The 17,933-nt window shown below is 37.9% G+C and overlaps 1 protein-coding gene and 1 pseudogene across 1 annotated transcript; both read right to left on the bottom strand.

The window, feature by feature from the left end:
• Positions 1-8,708: 8,708 nt before the first annotated feature.
• Positions 8,709-10,087, bottom strand: LOC118839463 (annotated as a pseudogene).
• A 5,610-nt stretch (positions 10,088-15,697) lies between these two features.
• On the bottom strand, positions 15,698-16,624 carry LOC118836985 (olfactory receptor 10G9-like). Its single transcript, XM_036744044.1, has one exon. The coding sequence runs from the start codon at positions 16,622-16,624 to the stop codon at positions 15,698-15,700; it is 927 nt and encodes a 308-aa protein (XP_036599939.1).
• Between the last annotated feature and the right edge of the window lie 1,309 nt (positions 16,625-17,933).

Here is a 17,933-nt window from a genome sequence, read left to right on the forward strand (position 1 = left end):
ACTGCACTACCCAGCTTCTCCCTGTTACGTATTAGAAAGCTTCAAGTGTTTCTTCACTGACAAAAATACCAGACAAAAAGGAGATAGCTTTTACTTCATAGCCATATATACATAGACACATACCAAACATTTATATTGTGTGTATTAAAATGGAATTTCTGCCTTTATACCTTTTAGAGGTTTTTCACATCAGTAATTTAGCTATTTTTAAAGGATTTTTTAAGCCTCTATGCATATAATCACATGGAAGTGTTTTTCTTTTTAATGTGATTAATGATGTTGATTATTTTCCTTTCTTTGCATCTTCAATACTTTCCTAATGTTGAAGCATCCTTGCATCCCTTGTGTAAATCTAACTTGGTTATGATAAATACTAATTTGCCTAGATTGCTATAATATTCTTGCTAGAATTATTTTAAAATGTTCTATCATTTGTAGATATTGTCTCCCATGATGAGCTGTTAACTCTTTAAGAGAAGGAATAGTTTCTTCTATTTTCTTTGGATCTCTAGTGCTTAACAAAGTACCTATCACATAGTAAGAATACAGTAAGTTCTTGATTATTAATAGTAACATATGGTCCTCTTTTTCTGCTTTACCCTTCCTCAAAATTTAGTTCTTAAGTCTATATTCATTTCATTAAAGGGACAGATAGAATGTTTTCTTTCCTGATTATTAGTAGAATTTGAGGAGGAAAAATATTTATTGATTTTAAATGATGGACAATATTCACCTGTAAATCTGTCTGATCTATAGTAGTTACTCAGTGCACTGAAGATACAAGGAAATACAACAGATAGCCTCTGCTCTTAAGGAGCTCACAATCTAATGGGGGAGGGAAGATATAAACAAGGATGTATAAACAATGTATATAATAGGAAATAGGCAACACAAAAGAGGCATGAGAATCAAGAGATATTAGGAAAGAATTCTTGTAGAAAGTGGGATTTTAGTTGGGATTGAAGGAATCCAGGAAATCCAGGAGGCAGAGATGAGGAGGGAAAGCATTACATATATCATGGAAAGTCAGTAAAACTTTCTTAATCTGAGAGATGAGGTGTCTTATTTAAGGAACAACAAGGAGGCGTGTCATTGGATCAGAAAGTAGAGAAGTATAAGGTATAAGAAGACTGAAAAGGTGAAAGACCCCAAGTTATGAAGGGCTTTGAATGCCAAAAGATTTTATATTTGATCTTAGAGATGATATGGAATCACTGAATTTTAGTGAATTGGGGGAAGGAGGGAGCAGATATGACATGGTTGGAATTGTACATGAGAAAAAATCACTTGGATGGCTAAATGAAGGTTGGACTGGAGAGGGGAGGCAATTGTGGCAAGCAGACCACTCAGCAGGCTGTTGCATTAATCTAGATGAAGAGAAGAGGGCCTGTACCAGAGTGATAATAATGCCAGGGAAGAGAAGGGAGTACATATAAGAGATATTAGGGGGAAAAACTGAAACACTTTGGCGACAGATTGGTTATCTATCAATGGGGAGGAAAATCAAGGATGACAATCATGGTGCAAGCCTGGGTGACTGGGAAGTTAGGAAGGGGAAAGTTTTTTTTAGGTGAAAGAGTTGAGTTTTGGACATGCTGAGTTGAAGATTTCCATGGGGATCTAATTTGAAATGTCCAAAAGGCAGAGTGACAATAATGAAGCTATTCATACTTGATCATTGTACAATATTGCTGTCACTGTATACAGTGTTCTACTGCTTCTGCTCATTTCACTTTGCATCAACTTACATATGTCTCCAGGTTTTACTTAGAGCATTTGTTTGTCAATTTCTTATGTCACAATGGTGTTCCATCATAATCATATACCATGACTTCTTCAGTCATTCTGCAATTGAGGGGCATCCCCTCAATTTCCAATTTTTTGCCAAAAAGAGCCACTATATTTTTTGTACATATAGGTCCTTTTCTTTTTTGTTCTTTTGTCCCTTTGGGATACAGACTTAGTAATGGTATTGATAGTTCAAAGGGTATGCATGGCTTTATAGTTCTTTCATTGTAGTTCCAAATTGTTCCACCAACAGTGCATTAGTGTTTCAATTTTCCCATATTCCCTCCAACATTTGTCATTTTCCTTTTCTGTCATATTAACCAAGCTGATAAGTGTTGGGTGGCACCTCAGAGTTTATTTAATCTCTAACCAATAGTGATTGAGAACATTTTTTCATATGATGATAAATAGCTTTGGTTATTTCATCTGAAAACTACCTGTTCACATCCTTTGCCCATTTATCAATTAGGGAATGATTTGTGTTCTTACAAGTTTGACCCCATTCTCTATATATTTGAGAAATGAAGCCTTTGTCAGAAAAATTGCTTTAATTTTTATACTTATGGTTACCATCTATTATCTATTTCCCCTTGACTCAGTTTCTCCCTCCCTCCCTTCCTCTCTCTCTCTCTCTCTCTCTCTCTCTCTCTCTCTCTCTCTCTCTTCAGAGTTGTCTTAGATCCTTGTATTTCACAGAATAGCTAAGTCATTCACAGCTCATCATCTTACAGTATTGCTGTTGCTTTGTACACAGTACATTTTACTTTATATCAGTCCATGTAAATCTTTCCAGATTTTTCCAAGAGTATCCTGCTCATCAGTTCTTAGAGTACAATAGTGTTCCAGCATAATCACATGCAATAACTTGTTCAGCCATTTCCCAATTGATGGGCACCCCCTCCATTTTTAAATCTTTTCCCCAAGAAAAGAGCTGCCATAAATATTTTTGTACATATAGGTCCTTTTACTTTTTGTTTTTTTATCTCTTTTGAGATATAGACATAGTAATAGTATTGCTAGGCCTGCATGGTTTTATACACCTTTGGGAATATTTCCAAATTGCACTACAGAATGGTGAATGAGTGCACAACTCCACCAACAATGCATTAATATCTCATCTTTCCCCTATCCCCTCAAACATTTGTCATTTACCTTTTCTGTACCATTAGACAATCTAATAGGTATGAGGTAGCAGCTCAAAATTATTTTAATTTGTTTTTATTTTTTAATGTATTTGTTTTAATTTTCATTTCTCCAATCAATAGTGAGTTAGAATATTTTTTCGTATGGCTATAGCTAGTTTTGATTACTTGTTCTGAAAACTGATCACATCTTTTGATCATTTACCAATTGGAGAATGGAACTTATTGTTTAGAAATTTGACTCAGTTCTCTATATATTTGAGAAATGAGGCCTTTATCAGAGAAACTTGCTTCAAAGTTTTTTTTGACACTTACTTTTGCTAACTGTACTTACCTCAATCCAATCCCCCAATTTATTCTATTCTCTTTCTCCTTTCACCCTGTCTCTCCTCAAAGTGTTTTGCTTCTGACTATCCCTTCCCCCAATCTGCCATCCCTTCTATCACAAACCCCCTTCTCTTATCCCCTTCTCCTTCTACTTTCTTATAGGGTAAGATAGATTTCTATACTCAATTTATTGTGTACATTATTCCCTCTTTGAGCCAATTCTGAGGAGAGTAAGGTTCACTCACTCTCCCTCACCTCCCCCTGGTTCCCCTCTACTGTAAAAGCTTTTTATTACTTGTTTTGTGTGAAATAATTTACCCCATTCTACTCCTTCCTTTCTCTTTCTCCAAGGTCATTCCTCTCTCACCTTTAATTTTATTTTTTAGATATCATCTCTTCATATTCAACTCACCCCTTTGACCTCTGTCTATCTATACTCCTAACAACCCTAATAATAAGAAAGGTCTTATAAGTTACAGATGTCATGTTCCCACATAGGAATGCCAACAGTTTAACCTCAACAAATCCCTTAGGATTTCCCATTCCTGTTTAGCTTTTTATGCTTCTCTTGAGTCTTGAATATTGTATCTGAAAGTCAGATTTTCTGTTCTTCTCTGGTCTTTTCATTAAGAATGCTTGAAAGTGGGCAGCTAGGTGGCACAGTGAGTAGAGCACTGGCCCTGGAGTCAGGAAGACTTGAGCTCAAATCCGGCCTCAGACACTTGACCCATGTACTAGCTGTGTGACCTTGGTCAAGTCACTTAACCCCAATTGCCCTACTACTAAAAAAAAAAGACTGCTTGAAAGTCCTCTATCCCCTTGAATATCCATTTTTTTCCTCCTTGAAGGATTATACTTAGCAGTGCTGGGTAGGTGATTGTCGGTTGTAATCCTAGCTCCTTTGCCCTCTGGAATATCATATTTTAAGTCCTCGGTCCTTTAATGTAAAAGCTGCTAAATCATGTGTTATCCTAATCCTGTCGCACCATGATACTTGAATTGTGTCTTTCTAGCTATTTGAGATATTTTCTCCTTTACCTGGGAACTCTGAAATTTGACTATAATATTCCTGGCAGTTTTTATTTTGGGATCTCTTTCAAGATGTGGTCACTACATTCTTTCAATTTCTATTTTACCCTCTGGTTCTAGAATATCAGGGCAGTTTTCCTTGACAATTTCTTGAAAGATGATGTCTAGACTCTTTTTTTGATCATGCCTTTCAGGTAGTCCAATAATTTTTAAATTATTTCTCCTGGATCTATTCTCCAGGTCAGTGGTTTTTCTAATGAGATATTTCACATTGTCTTCTATTTTTTCATTCTTTTGTTTCTATTTTATAATACTTTGCTTTCTCATAAAATCACTAGCTTCCACTTGCTCCAATCTAATTTTTAAGGTGGTATTTTCTTAAGTGGTCTTTTGGACTGCCTTTTCCATTTGTCTAATTCTGCCTTTCAAGGCATTCTTCTCCTCATGGCCTCTTTGGAGCTCTTTTGCCATTTGAGTTAGTCTATTCTTCAAGGTGTTATTTTCTTCAGTATTTCTTGGGTCTCCTTTAGCAAGTCATTGACTGTTTTTCATGGTTTTCTTGTATCACTCTAATTTCTCTTCCCAATTTTTCCTCTACTTCTCTTACTTGCTTTTCCAAATGCTTTTTGAGCTCTTCCATGGCCTGAGGCCAGTTCATGTTTTTCTTGGAGGCTTTTGATGTAGGCTCTTTGACTTTGTTGACTTCTTCTGGCTGTATGTTTTATCTTTTTTGTCATCAAAAAGGGAATCTAGAGTTCAAATTTGAGTCTGAGTTCATTTTCACTGCCTGTTCATGTCCCCAGCCAACTACTTGACCCTTGAGCTTTTTGTCAGGATATGACTGCTTGTAGAGTAGAGAGTACTTTGTTCCAAGCTTTAGGGTCCAAGCAATGCTGTTTTCAGAGCTACTTCTACTCCACCATCACCCCAGGCTCTGTCACAGCAGCACTCCTCCTCCCCCAAAAACTGCCAACCAGGACCACAATCCAGATCCAAGCAGGGCACAGCAAGAGAACCTGCCTTTGTGCCCACAAAGCACTCCTTGCACTCCCATTCTGATCTGCTGCTAGATTCCTCCCACTGTGTCAGCCAGGGACTTGGGAAGCAGCTGATATGGAGCTCTGGAAGCAGGCTCAGGAGCTTCCTGCTGCTGCCACCACAACCACTGCACCACCTCTGCCACCCCCAGGGCTGGTGGTCAGACTGCGCTGAACTCGATCCTGCAGCTTCCCACTAACCTGCTCTTTGGTGTTTGTGGGTTGAAAAGTCTGGTAACTGCCACAGCTCAATGATTTACAGCTCTAAGACCTGTTCTGGTTGGCTGACCCTAGGTCTGGTCTGTCCTGGCATGGCCCAGGCTTGACTGCATTCTGCTCCCAGCACCATGCAGTAGACCCTTCCCTGCGACTATCCAGGCTTTCCTGGGCTGGAGACCTGTTTCCCTCTGCTATTTCATGGGTTCTGCAGCTCTAGGGTTTGTTCAGAGTCATTTTTTACAGGTGTTTGGAGGGATTTGGGGGAGAGCTTACAAGCAAGTCCCTGATTTACAGCCACCATCTTCTAGATTCATTTTTAAAAGGTATTTGGAAGGGTTTGGGGAGTGCTTAGGTGAGTCCTTGACTTCGCTGTGCCATCTTGGCTCCACCCCTTGATTTCTCTTCAATGAATTTTTGTACGTCTTTTTCCATTTGGCTAATTCTCCTTTTTAAGGATTTCTTCTGTTCATTGGATTTTTTGTGCCTCATTTACTATTTGGCCTATTCTATTTTTAAGCTATTGTTTGCTTCAGTGTATTTTGTTGGTACTCCTTTGCCAGTCCAGTGACTCCTTTTTCATGATTTTTTTGGCATCACTCTCATTTCTTTTCCCAATTTTTCTTTTTTGATTTTCAAAATCTTGTATGCTAGTGCTCCTCTTCACCCTAGGACTATGACCTAAGTACGGATGACACAACAGAGTTCTGTACCCGTTGACAGCAAAGATATCCCTGTAATCTCCTTCTGACTAGTTGTCCAACCCTTTACTTTCCTGTGGCCTGAGAGCTCTGAAAGTCACTGATGATGATTCAATTGTCCCTAAAGGTTGCTACTTGATTGCCAGGGATATTGTCTGTGATGGTCTATGCCCCACTCTCACTCTGTTGTGACAGACCTTTCCTGTTGATGTTTTAAGTTGTTTTAGACTGGAAAATTATTTCACCCCCATCCTGTTGTATTTCCTACCACTGCAGAGTTCATTTTGAAATGTTATTTTTAAGTTGTTTTGGAGAGAATTTGGGAGAGTTCAGATGAGTCCCTGCCTATTCTCTGCCATCTTGGCTCTACTAGCCATATCAATTTTTGACCACTTTCCATTCTGAAGACCAGAGTAACTGAATCTACAGGGCTACTTCCCAACTTATCCTCATATTACCAGATTGAGTCTCCAGAGTGTACCTCACAATGTCCTAAGAGTAACCTGAGTGATGAGATATGGTTTCTAGTACTGTTGCTCATGAGCCCCTATCTACTATGTTCCCAATATTATTATCTACCCAGAGTTAGTTTTCAGAAACTGATATTTGCTAATGTAATATAATAAGAAAAATTAGTACAAAACATTCCTCCAAAAGACTTGGGCACACTCTACCATAATCACCCAGAATATCTCTGGAGACATTGGGTTAGACAACACATGTGACTAAAAGGAAAACTCAGAGCTTCTTATTTTTGGATGGAAGTTATTTGTTTTTATTTCTTGGAGTCTTCATGAGGTTTCCCTGAGGTACCTATAGCACTTTCCTAGATTCTGAAGGTTAGAACCTTCATTGAACCATGAAACTGATTCTGTCCTACCTCCAAAAGATAAGGGTCTCTGTATCTGCCTTTTCTTGGTGTGTTTAGTTTGTCCTCACTCTGTGCCCATTTGTATACAATTTTTATTACCAGACAACAATGGGGAGGGAGGAAGGAATATGACACTGCTGAGCTCACTTGTTGTCTGTCCTCTGACTTCAGACACAAGGGTCTAATTTCTCAATGTGCTCCCAAAGCATAACTGATTTCCTTCTCGAAATCTTTCTCTAATATACCTGGGTGCATTGGAGTGTGTGGTGTATGTGTGTGTGTGCCTATGTGTGTTTGTGTGTGTGTGTGTGTGTGTGTACTTATGGACATGTGTGCATGTGATTCAATTGATTCCAAAACGTGTGTTACCTGACTTTAGCCAACGATTTGAAGCATGCCACTCCTTGAATGTAGTTCACATGTTTAGTTGAAGGATTGAATCAGTAGAGGTGTGTAGGAATCATTTGCACTTAGTTTGTGTATTTGACTCTGTAATTCTGTTTAAAAGACATTCCAACCTGACATTATTATCACCTGACAAAAATCATCTTGTTAGTTGCATTAATTGAGACTGGAAGGTGAGATACTCTTCTTTTTTAATATTAGAAGTTGGGAACTTTATTACTATCACATATTAACTCTATTACACCACAAAAGTAACAAAGCAGGTAACATGGCAGTTTTCTGCTAGTGGCACACCTGACATTCATTGCTTTAACTTAATTTTCTAGATTACCTTTCATCACACCCCCCCCCAAGATAGCATCACTTCTATTTGGTACAATTAGAATGAGGGAATGCTAAACTCTAAACAAATAATTCTCGTTTCAGTGTCAGTGAATTTACCAAATAGATGGACAATTACATAAAAATTTCTACAAGACCATGCCAATTTACTTAAAAATCCATCCAATCTTATATAGCCTTTACCAGATGACTTGCTGGTGTTGAGGAGATCTTCTAGCCAGAAAAATTAATGGAACCAAGTCAAAGGCTTTGGAAGAGCATCGTAAAAAAAATTCTAGAGCACTTCCCCCTTAAACTACAAAAAGGGGAATACCATTTTTTTCCATTAAGAGGCTAAAAGTACAGTCCTAAGAGGTCAGGTAACATTTGTTATCAGTCTTGTCCAAAGGTAAACTATACATTTTTTAAACAAAAATTACAGTTGTTAGGCCAAGTGAACTCAGTTGCCTGTTACTTTTGTGCCCCCAAATTGTAGCAAAGATGGCCAAAGGATTGATTTGTTCCAGTTACTTTAAATGCTTTCCACCCCCATTGAATTCTAATAATGGTTGACCCAAAGAACACACAGGTTTCACATTAAACTGTTTTAATGGTCTCGAAATTCTGTGATGGATTTTTGGTCAAGCTGTTTCAATTTAAAAATTACTGATTTTAAAAACTAATAACTTAAAACGGTCATGAAACAAATAGTCCACTAAAACATTCCTTTCCTCCTGAGGCTTTTACCATTCATTGTAATCATTAACTAGTCTTTTACTATTAAACTTAAATGGCCATTTGAGACAAACAGTCCTGAGACTGTTCTTCCACCACTCATTAAGACTGGGGTGGCAGATGTTGTACAGAATATTCATTTAGCCTTCTGAGCCTCCTGGACAGATTTTGTGACCTTGCCAGATCCAGCAGCCTTCTTGTCAACTGCCTTGATGATACCAATTGAAACAGTCTGCCTCATATCATGAACAGCAAAATGACCCAGAGGAGGATAATCAGAGAAGCTCTCCATACACATAGGCTTGCCTGGAACCATGTCATTGCCAGATTTCGGGAATTTAGGGCCATCTTCCAGCTTCTTACCAGAATGATGATCAATCTTCTCCTTCACTTCAGCAAACTTGCAAGCAATGAGGGCAGTGTGACAGTCCAGAACAAGCGCATAGCCAGCACTGATTTGGCCTGGATGGTTCAGGATAATAACCTGTGCAGTGAAACCAGATGCTCCCATAGGTGGGTCATTCTTGCTATCACCAGCCACATTACCACGGCAGACATCTTTGACAGACACGTTCTTGACATTGAAACCAACATTATCCCCTGGCAGAGCCTCACTCAAATCTTGATGTTGCTTTTCAACAGATTTTACTTCAGTCATAACATTGACTGGGGCAAAGGTGACCACCATGCCTAGTTTTAGAACACCAGTTTCCACTCGGCCAATAGGCACAGTACCAATACCGCCAATCTTGTAAACATCTTGGAGGGGCAGATGAAGGGGCTTCTTAGTTGGATGAGTTGGGGCAGGATGCAATCCAAAGCTTCAAGCAGTGTAGTTCCATTAGCATTGCCATCCTTGCGAGTGACTTTCCATCCCTTGAACGAAGGCATATTAGAGCTTGGCTCCAGCATGTTATCACCATTCCAACCTGAAGTTGTCACAAAAGCTACTGTGTCGGGGTTGTAGCCAATTTTTCTTAATATAGATACTGACTTCCTTGACAATTTCCTCATATCTCTTCTGGCCATAGGGGGTGCTCAGTGGAATCCATTTTGTTTACACCAACAATCAGTTGTTTTACACCTAGTGTGTAGGACAGAAGGGCATGCTCATAGGTCTGCCCATTCTTTGAGATACCAGCTTCAAATTCACCAATACCAGCAGCAACAATCAGGACTGCACAGTCAGCCTGAGATGTGCCTGTAATCGTGTTCTTGATAAAGTCTCTGTGTCCAGGAGCATCAATAATGGTCACATAAGTACTTGCTGGTCTCAAATTTCCACAGGGAGATATCAATAGTGATATCATGCTCATGTTCAGCCTTCAGTTAATCCACGACCCAGGCATATTTAAAGGAGCCCTTTCCCATCTCAGCAGCCTCCCTCTCGAACTTCTCAATGGTTCTCTTGTCAATTCCACCACATTTGTAGATGAGGTGGCCAGTAGTGGTGGACTTGCCAGAGTCTATGTGTCCAATGATGACAATGTTAATGTGAGTCTTTTTCTTGCCCATTTTTTGGAAGTTTAGTGATGGTTTTCACAACACCTGTGTTCTGGCAGCAAACCCATTGTGAAAAAGTGAGATACTCTTCTTGCACCAGACCTGTCCAATTGTTCACTTTTCACCTGTGCACTTGGATGGGGCAAATTTCCAGCCTCTCTCTGTTTCTCACCTACCTCTTTCCCATTTGTGTAAATTGTCTCCCTGTAATCCCTAACACAAAAAAATATTGCTTCACTTATATGGAACCATAAAATTTAGTCCATGGATTATTAATTCAACTTTTCCTCTTTCTCTTATGGTTCTTTAAATTCCCTCAATTCTTTTGACACTTAGATTATTTTTTATCCCTTGATGTTATTTCTTTGTTCTTTCTTTTACCCTTCAGTTCAATCTCCTTTTTCAAACTTTCGCCTATATATATACCTGAGAGAATTTATTTCATTATTTAATTATTTTTTTGATAATTTTTCTTATTTAACTTCCCTGAATTTCTTTTATTTGGTATATCTGCAAGGTAAATATTCTACTCAGATGTGTCTCTGCAAGGTAAATATTCCATTCAGAGGTATTGTAGTCAGGTGGCATGCTGGAGCCAGCCAGCTTCAATTGGCTTGAGAGATAACTGTTAAATTTTCAGTGTGAATATTTACACCTTAGAAATGACAATTGCTGTAAATCAGGGTTAATTTATTGTTATGCATATTGTCTAAACTTAAGAAAGTGTTAATTATGTAGATTAAACTTAAAAAACTTATGCACACATTCCCTCATCCCTCCCTAGAGCTCTGCTTCCCAATATACCATGTATTACTCCCTAAATATTGCCTGAGCTTATCAGGAGTGAAGTAGAAAGCCCAGAGAATGAAGTCATCACCAGACTGGACCTGGAGACTGAAATCTAATGGTAATTATATTCATAGGCATTTATATAGTGCTTTGAGGTTTGCCAATTAATTCATTTGAACCTTAAAATATCCCATATTGTAGCTATAATTGAATTTGTAGGAATTTTTCAAATGCCTATTTTTGAAAGCCAATCTTTTTTCATTATTAGGCTCAATTTTGTAGGATGTATCATTTTGGGTTGCAACTTGACCATTTTTTGCTTTTCAGAATATTCTATTTTCTCCTTTCCTCTGATTCCTTATAAGTTGTATAATCCTGGATTATTTGAATTAGCATTCCCTAATACTGGAAGACCTTTCTCTTGACCACTTGCAGAATTTGTTGTTTGTTCTTAAAATTGTCAAATTGACCTGCTTCATGTCATATAGTTTCAAGTATGATTATTTTTCTGGTGTTGAACTGTGCTTTCAATTAGTCATTGCTTTGTTTTCTTTATTCACATCTCTTGACAGTTAGCTAATATTATTTCCTGAATTATATTATAGAGTTGTTTTTTTTTAAAAAACATACTTTTGGGAGACCTATGAATCTTAAATTATACATGCGCATCTTGTTTTGTAGGTTGCTTTGTTTATGTATATAATTTATTTGTTCTTTTAACGTTGTTGCCTTTTAATATTCTTCTGTCAAATTTCTTCTCATTTCTGTATATCTTTTGCTTTAAATATGCTTTTTTTCTTACAAAACCCTACTACTTTGGAGGGAATGTCTATCATATACTCAAAATTTTATACTCTACTATTTATTTCACTGTTTGCTTAGAGAACTCATTTCCTACTTTATGTTGTTCTTGATATCTTTGTTCAATATTTTATTTACTTTGAACCATCTTGATGTGTATTCTCTTCTGTGATTTCTCAGGTGTTTACAGAATTCTCATCTTAAAATTGTATTCCATTTCCCTTCATTGTGTATTTGTCCACAGTGTTCTGTGCTCTCTGATTTTTTTCAAATTCATCTTTTAGTCTTTATGAACTTCTCTGTTGATTCATCTGTTTGTGATATGTTAGGTTTTTATTTAGATTTTCTCCATTAGCAACGTGATCTTTCAGTTTTTCTCTTATATTGCCAGTAACATTTTTCTGGTTTCCATTCTTTGACCTTCGTCTTTAACTGCTAAACAGACACCCATAGATGAAGGCCAGCTACTACCACATATTTAAAGTTGTCAGGGACTGACTTATGTCCCTGACTATAATTGTTGTTGTTGTTGTTGCTGTTCATACTGTGTTTTTGAAAATACCAATAATATCACAAAGGGGATGTAATGACTTGGGGGTTAATTGGATATGAGTTGGACAGAGCTGCAGAGTCATCAGTCTCATTTTCTCCTCCAGAGTCACTGAGATCCAGTGGCAAGACAGAGGTCAAAACAACAGGCAATGGCCCAGGATGCAGTGGGTGACTTTGGCCTTTCTAAATTAAAATCTTTCCTAGGTCTTAGTTTGCCTGAAGCCACACCCCTTCAGTGACAAGTTTTTCATTTCTTTTGTGTATTTGGATTATCTAAGGCTTTTCTATATGTTTTATAGATGCCAGAGAAGCAAACAATGAGTAAATTCTTGATGTAATGGTGCCTCTTTGTTTAGAGGAGATTGGAAGCAGAGGAGGAATAACGATCTAATCCAAGCTGACCAAAGTAAAGTCATCCATGCCAAGAAGCATTTTATTAAACATCTACTATATGTAAAGCACTTTGATACTTTGATAGGTAGTAGAGATAGGAAGACAAAATGTTAAGTCATTTGAAGGTAATTTTATAGCAACAAACTGACACTAAAGTCATCATGCAGTAGTTTATTGATTACAATTATTGTTGCTGTTGCTGTCCAGTCATTCAATCATGTCCAACTCTATGTGACCACATAAATACTGTTCATGGGATTTTCTTGGTAAAGATGTTGGAGTAGTTTGACATTTCTTTCTCCACTGTGTTCCTATTTTAAAGATGAAAAATTGAAACAAAAAAGGGTTGAGTTTCATAAAGCCAGGAAAGTGTCTGAAGTTAGAATTTAATTTAGATTGTACTGACTCCAGGCTTGGTGCTCTATCCACTGCACCACATAGCTGCCTTTATTGATTACTAGGGCAACGATTTACAAATTCTATTCTTATGGAGCACAAGTTCCATCAGGTCTTGGCAAATTGGAAAGATATCTTTTTTTATTTAATTTATTTAATATTTTTAGTTTTTAGCATTGATTTTCACAAGAGTTTGAATTACAAATTTTCTCTCCATTTCTACCCTCCTCCCCATTCCAAGATAGCATATATTCTGGTTGCCCCATTCCCCAGTCAGCCCTCCCTTCTGTCACCCCCCTTGCCCCACCCCATATTCCCTTACTTTCTTGTAGGGCAAAATAGCTTTCTATGCCCCATTGCCTGTGTATCTTATTTCATAGATGCATGCAAAAACTTTTTTTGAACATCTGTTTTTAAAACTTTGAGTTCCAAATTCTCTCCCCTCTTCCCTCCCCACCCACCCTTCCTAAGAAGGCAAGCAATTCAACATAGGCCATGCGTATCATTATGTAAAACCCTTCCACAATATTCATGTTGTGAAAGACTAACTATATTTTGCTCCTTCTTATCCTATCCCCCTTTATTTAATTTTCTCCCTTGACCCTGTCCCTTTTCAAAAATGTTGTTTTTGATTACCTCCTCCCCTTATCTGCCCTCCCTTCTATCATCTCCCCTTTTTATCTCCTTCCTCCTTCTTTCCTGTGGGGTAAGATACCCAATTGAGTGTGTATGTTATTCTCTCCTCAGGTCAAATCTGATGAGAGCAAGAAACCATGGACTCCTTTCACTCTGACCCAGCAGCTTTTCCTACTAACCTTCTCTGTTGTCTTTCATGTTTGTGGTTTGAGAAGTCTGGTAACTGCCACAGCTCATTGATTCAGAGTGCTAGGACCTGTCCAGGCATGGTTCACACTGGGCTCTGCTCTGCTCCACTCCCAGCTCTTGCTCCCAGCTCTGTGTGATAGACCTTACCCAGTGACCATCCAGGCTTTCCTGGGCTGGAGTCCTGCTTCCCTCTGCTATTTCGTGGGTTCTGCAGTTTTAGAATTTGTTTAGAGTCATTTTTTATAGGTGTTTAGAGGGACCTGGTTGGGGGGGGGGGAGCTCACGCAAGTCCCTGCTTTCCAAAATTGGAAAGATATCATATGTAGGTTGGGTGATGGACTAAATATATGTCAATTGTGGACCAGTCTAGCTAATTTCAAAGAATCTCGTTATTAAAAATTTAGGCATGAACTTTCAAAATTGCTTATCCAAAGCAACTTTATTTGCTTATCCTTAGCAACTAGCCTATGGAGTCATTGGATTTTGTATCTTAAGGAAATACCTCTAATACTGGAATGGATCTGTGATATCAATGATATGGCCACTCTCCCCAATGATATCTGTTCATATTTGCCCATCCTAGGTTATTCTTGTCCATAAGCTTCTACAAATTCACAATAGGCAACCCACCCAAAATGCTAAAAAAAAAAAAAAAAAGAATTTACATGAAAAATCAGGAAGTTTCAAGCAAAGAAGCTATAAGTTTATATTCTTTTCTTTTACAAATCACAATATTGGGGATTAAGAATGAACATTTCTCTCATTTTGAAGTTGTCTTTTTAGAGCTATTAAATCTTAAAAGTCACATAAAAGTACAAAATTCCCTCTGGAATGGGGGTCCTTAACCTGAGGTTCATGGACATATTTGTTTTTAAAAAATATTTTATTAACTATATTAAAATAGGATTGATTTTCTTTGTAATCTACATATTTTATTTTCTACAACTAAAAGCACTATTATCAGAAGGGGTCCAAGGTTCACCAAACTGCCAAAGGGATCCATTATACACAAGTTAGAAGCTTCTACTCTAGAATGTTATGCTTAAAATTTCATTCTAACCTCATCACTCTCCTAGAGAATGATATCCTTTTAGGACTGGTATTGTATTTCCACTATGAGAAAGCTGAAGATAGGTTAAGAGCAGTCTTAGGCTGCAAATGGTGCTTTAAAAGTGAACAAAATGACTATTTTAAAGTTTTTTCATAAAAGAAAAATATATCTATACACTGGCCTGTTTTTTTAAACCTCTGTGGGCCACAATTAGATTTTCAGAGTCCTATTATTTAGAAATGATTACCCTTCCCTGGGTTAAGGAATTCTCATCTATTCAAAATAAAAACTTTCCAGGATTGGTAGCATATTGAGTTCTTCCCCATTTCTCCCACTTCAGTCTGCATGCATGTCAGTAACTCAGCTTTTCAAATTCTTCTCTTCTTTTGGCTAGAGAAGTACAGATTTGGATAGGGTAGAAAGAACATTATGGCATGGGGATACAGGGGATGAAGTTTACAAAAACAGAAGGTGAAAGGATATTACATACAAACTTTACCTACTTTATAATATTTGCCTAGAACAGGCATTAGCTTTTGCTACTCAGAATGTATAAGTCTTTGATTTTCAAGATTCCTGAATTTATCACAGAATCTTGAAGTTAAAGCTAGTGGAATCTTACAAACTCCCTAGGGCACACTATTCTCACATATTTTACTGATGAGGTAAAATCCAAGGTCAAACATTGATTTAGTAGATTAGCCTTAGAAATGAGTACTGTTTCTATTGTCCTGTGACATGAAAAAATACAGTCATGACAAGTCAATTACTTTATATTTAAAAAAAAAAAACCTAAGGGAACATTTTCCCAGTAGTTATAGTCTATACAAAATTCCCTTGAGCAAAGCCATCTTTACCTCCTTGTTCCTTAGTGTGTATACTAGGGGATTCAGCATGGGTGTGATCATTGTTTGGAAAATGGTTATAATCCTATCCATAATATGTTTTGAGCCTGGTCTTAGATAAATGATGAGACCAGGCACAAAGAAGCAGAGGACCACGATGCAATGGGAAACACAGGTCTGGAAGGCTTTGTGTCTGCCCTCTGCTGTGCGAATCTTGAGGATAGAATGAACAATGGACACATAGGAAAGGAAAATCAGGAAGCAACATCCAGAGGCCACCACACCAATGTTAACAAAGATTACCATCTCATTGACTGAAGTTTCTGCACAGGCCAATCTGAGAATGGGTGGTGCATCACAAAGGTAATGCTCAATCTGGTTGGGGCCACAGAAGGGCAGTCTAAAGGTCAGGGCAGTCTGGGCTGCAGATTGGATAGCACCACTGAGCCATGTGCCTCCAGCCAGAAGGGCACAGATTTTCCCACTCATCATGGTAGCATAGCGCAGGGGATAAGTGATGGCCAGGTAGCGGTCAAAGGACATGACTGTGTAAAGGAAACACTCAGTGTTCCCTAGACAATGAAAGAAATAGAGTGGAGCCACACAGCTGTGAAATGAGATGGCCCCACCATCTGGGGAGAGGAGACTCATGAGTATTTTGGGCACAGTGACAGTAGAGAACCACATGTCAATGAAGGAGAGGTTGGCCAGGAAATAGTACATGGGAGTGCGGAGGTGGGAATCTGCCTTGGTCACCAGCAGTATGAGGAGGTTTCCCACCAAAGTAAGTGCATATATCACTAAGAAAATCCCAAACAGAGGTGTGCCCAATTCGGGTGCATGGGGAATCCCTGTGAGGGTGAATGTAGCCACGAAGCTCTCATTTTGTCTGCCCATTTAGATAGTGGGCTCTTTTCCTAAAGAAGAGAAAAAATCATTAAATCCATTGACAAGCATTTTAAACACCTACCAGGCAGTGTACTAGGCATTGGAAATACAAACACAAAAATAAAATATTTCCTGGACTCAAAAATTTTATGCCATCTTGGAGAAAATAACATGTAAACCTAAAATTAGAGCAGGGAATGAGAGCTGACATTCCCTACACGTAACTTATATTATCACCCTTCCTTTTATCTTCTACTCAACCATTTTACTTATTTATTCTCCTATCAGGTTCTAAGTCAATGAAGGGATTTTTAAAATATTCTCTCTTTACTAAAATTATAATGACTCTCTCATTACTTAATTAGTTCTAGGCCAGTACCCCAGTTGAATAAAATTATTTGTTAAATATACTAAAGAAATCTTTTCCCATAACTTTTTGCTCATCGCAGTACTAGGCTCCCTAATCTTCTAGGCTTAAATAAGCATCAATTTGTTATATACAATTTATTAGCAATACACCAAATAATAAGACAAAGACATAAATAATTATTTACAATGTATGAGGTCTGAGAAAGATCATAGACATAATGTCTTCTGACCATCTCTGATATATCTGACTTTTCATCAGTTCAGGAAATACAAGACCATACTTTACTTCTCTCAGAATTCCAATCAAATATTCTTACCAAGCATTCTTTTCATTTTTCTTCAAAAGATAAGTTAAAATACTTCTCTTGTGAAAGAAGCTCTGCCATAAAGACAGAATACAAAAGGTAGTAATAAATAAAATCTTCTCTGAACGTAAAGTGAAAGCATCTTTGGGACTATTCAAAATCAATGTTTAGATTTTCATGTTCTCCCTTTTTTATCCCTGTTATCTTTGAAAATTCCTAGGCATCTGATCTGGAGGAGCAAAAAACGAAAAGTGGTAATAACAGATGAGTTTGATAAATGGTAGAAATAAGAGGTGAAATGAAGGGAGTGGGAAAGTTAGGAGCCAAAGAGAGTAGAACAATGATACTTGTGAGCCAAAGAAAATATCTGGAAAGTTTACCCCTCGTCTTGTGCGACAAAGATGACACACAAGGAAAACTGTACAGGTTTTTTCAGACACTGCATAGGGAGATTCTTAAATGGGTGATATTGCTGAAGATCTGAGAAAGCTTTGGTACGAGAAGGTTTAGAAGCAGAGGAGAAATACATAGACAGAAAGGGAATAGACAAGGAGGCATCAGAGGCTAGTTAGAAAGAGGAGATGGGAGGGAGGAAGAAAGACAGAGAGACAGATAGACAGAGAGAGAGAGAGAGAGAGAGAGAG

Source organism: Trichosurus vulpecula, chromosome 2, assembly GCF_011100635.1.
Source record: "Trichosurus vulpecula isolate mTriVul1 chromosome 2, mTriVul1.pri, whole genome shotgun sequence".
Lineage (NCBI taxonomy): Eukaryota > Metazoa > Chordata > Mammalia > Diprotodontia > Phalangeridae > Trichosurus > Trichosurus vulpecula.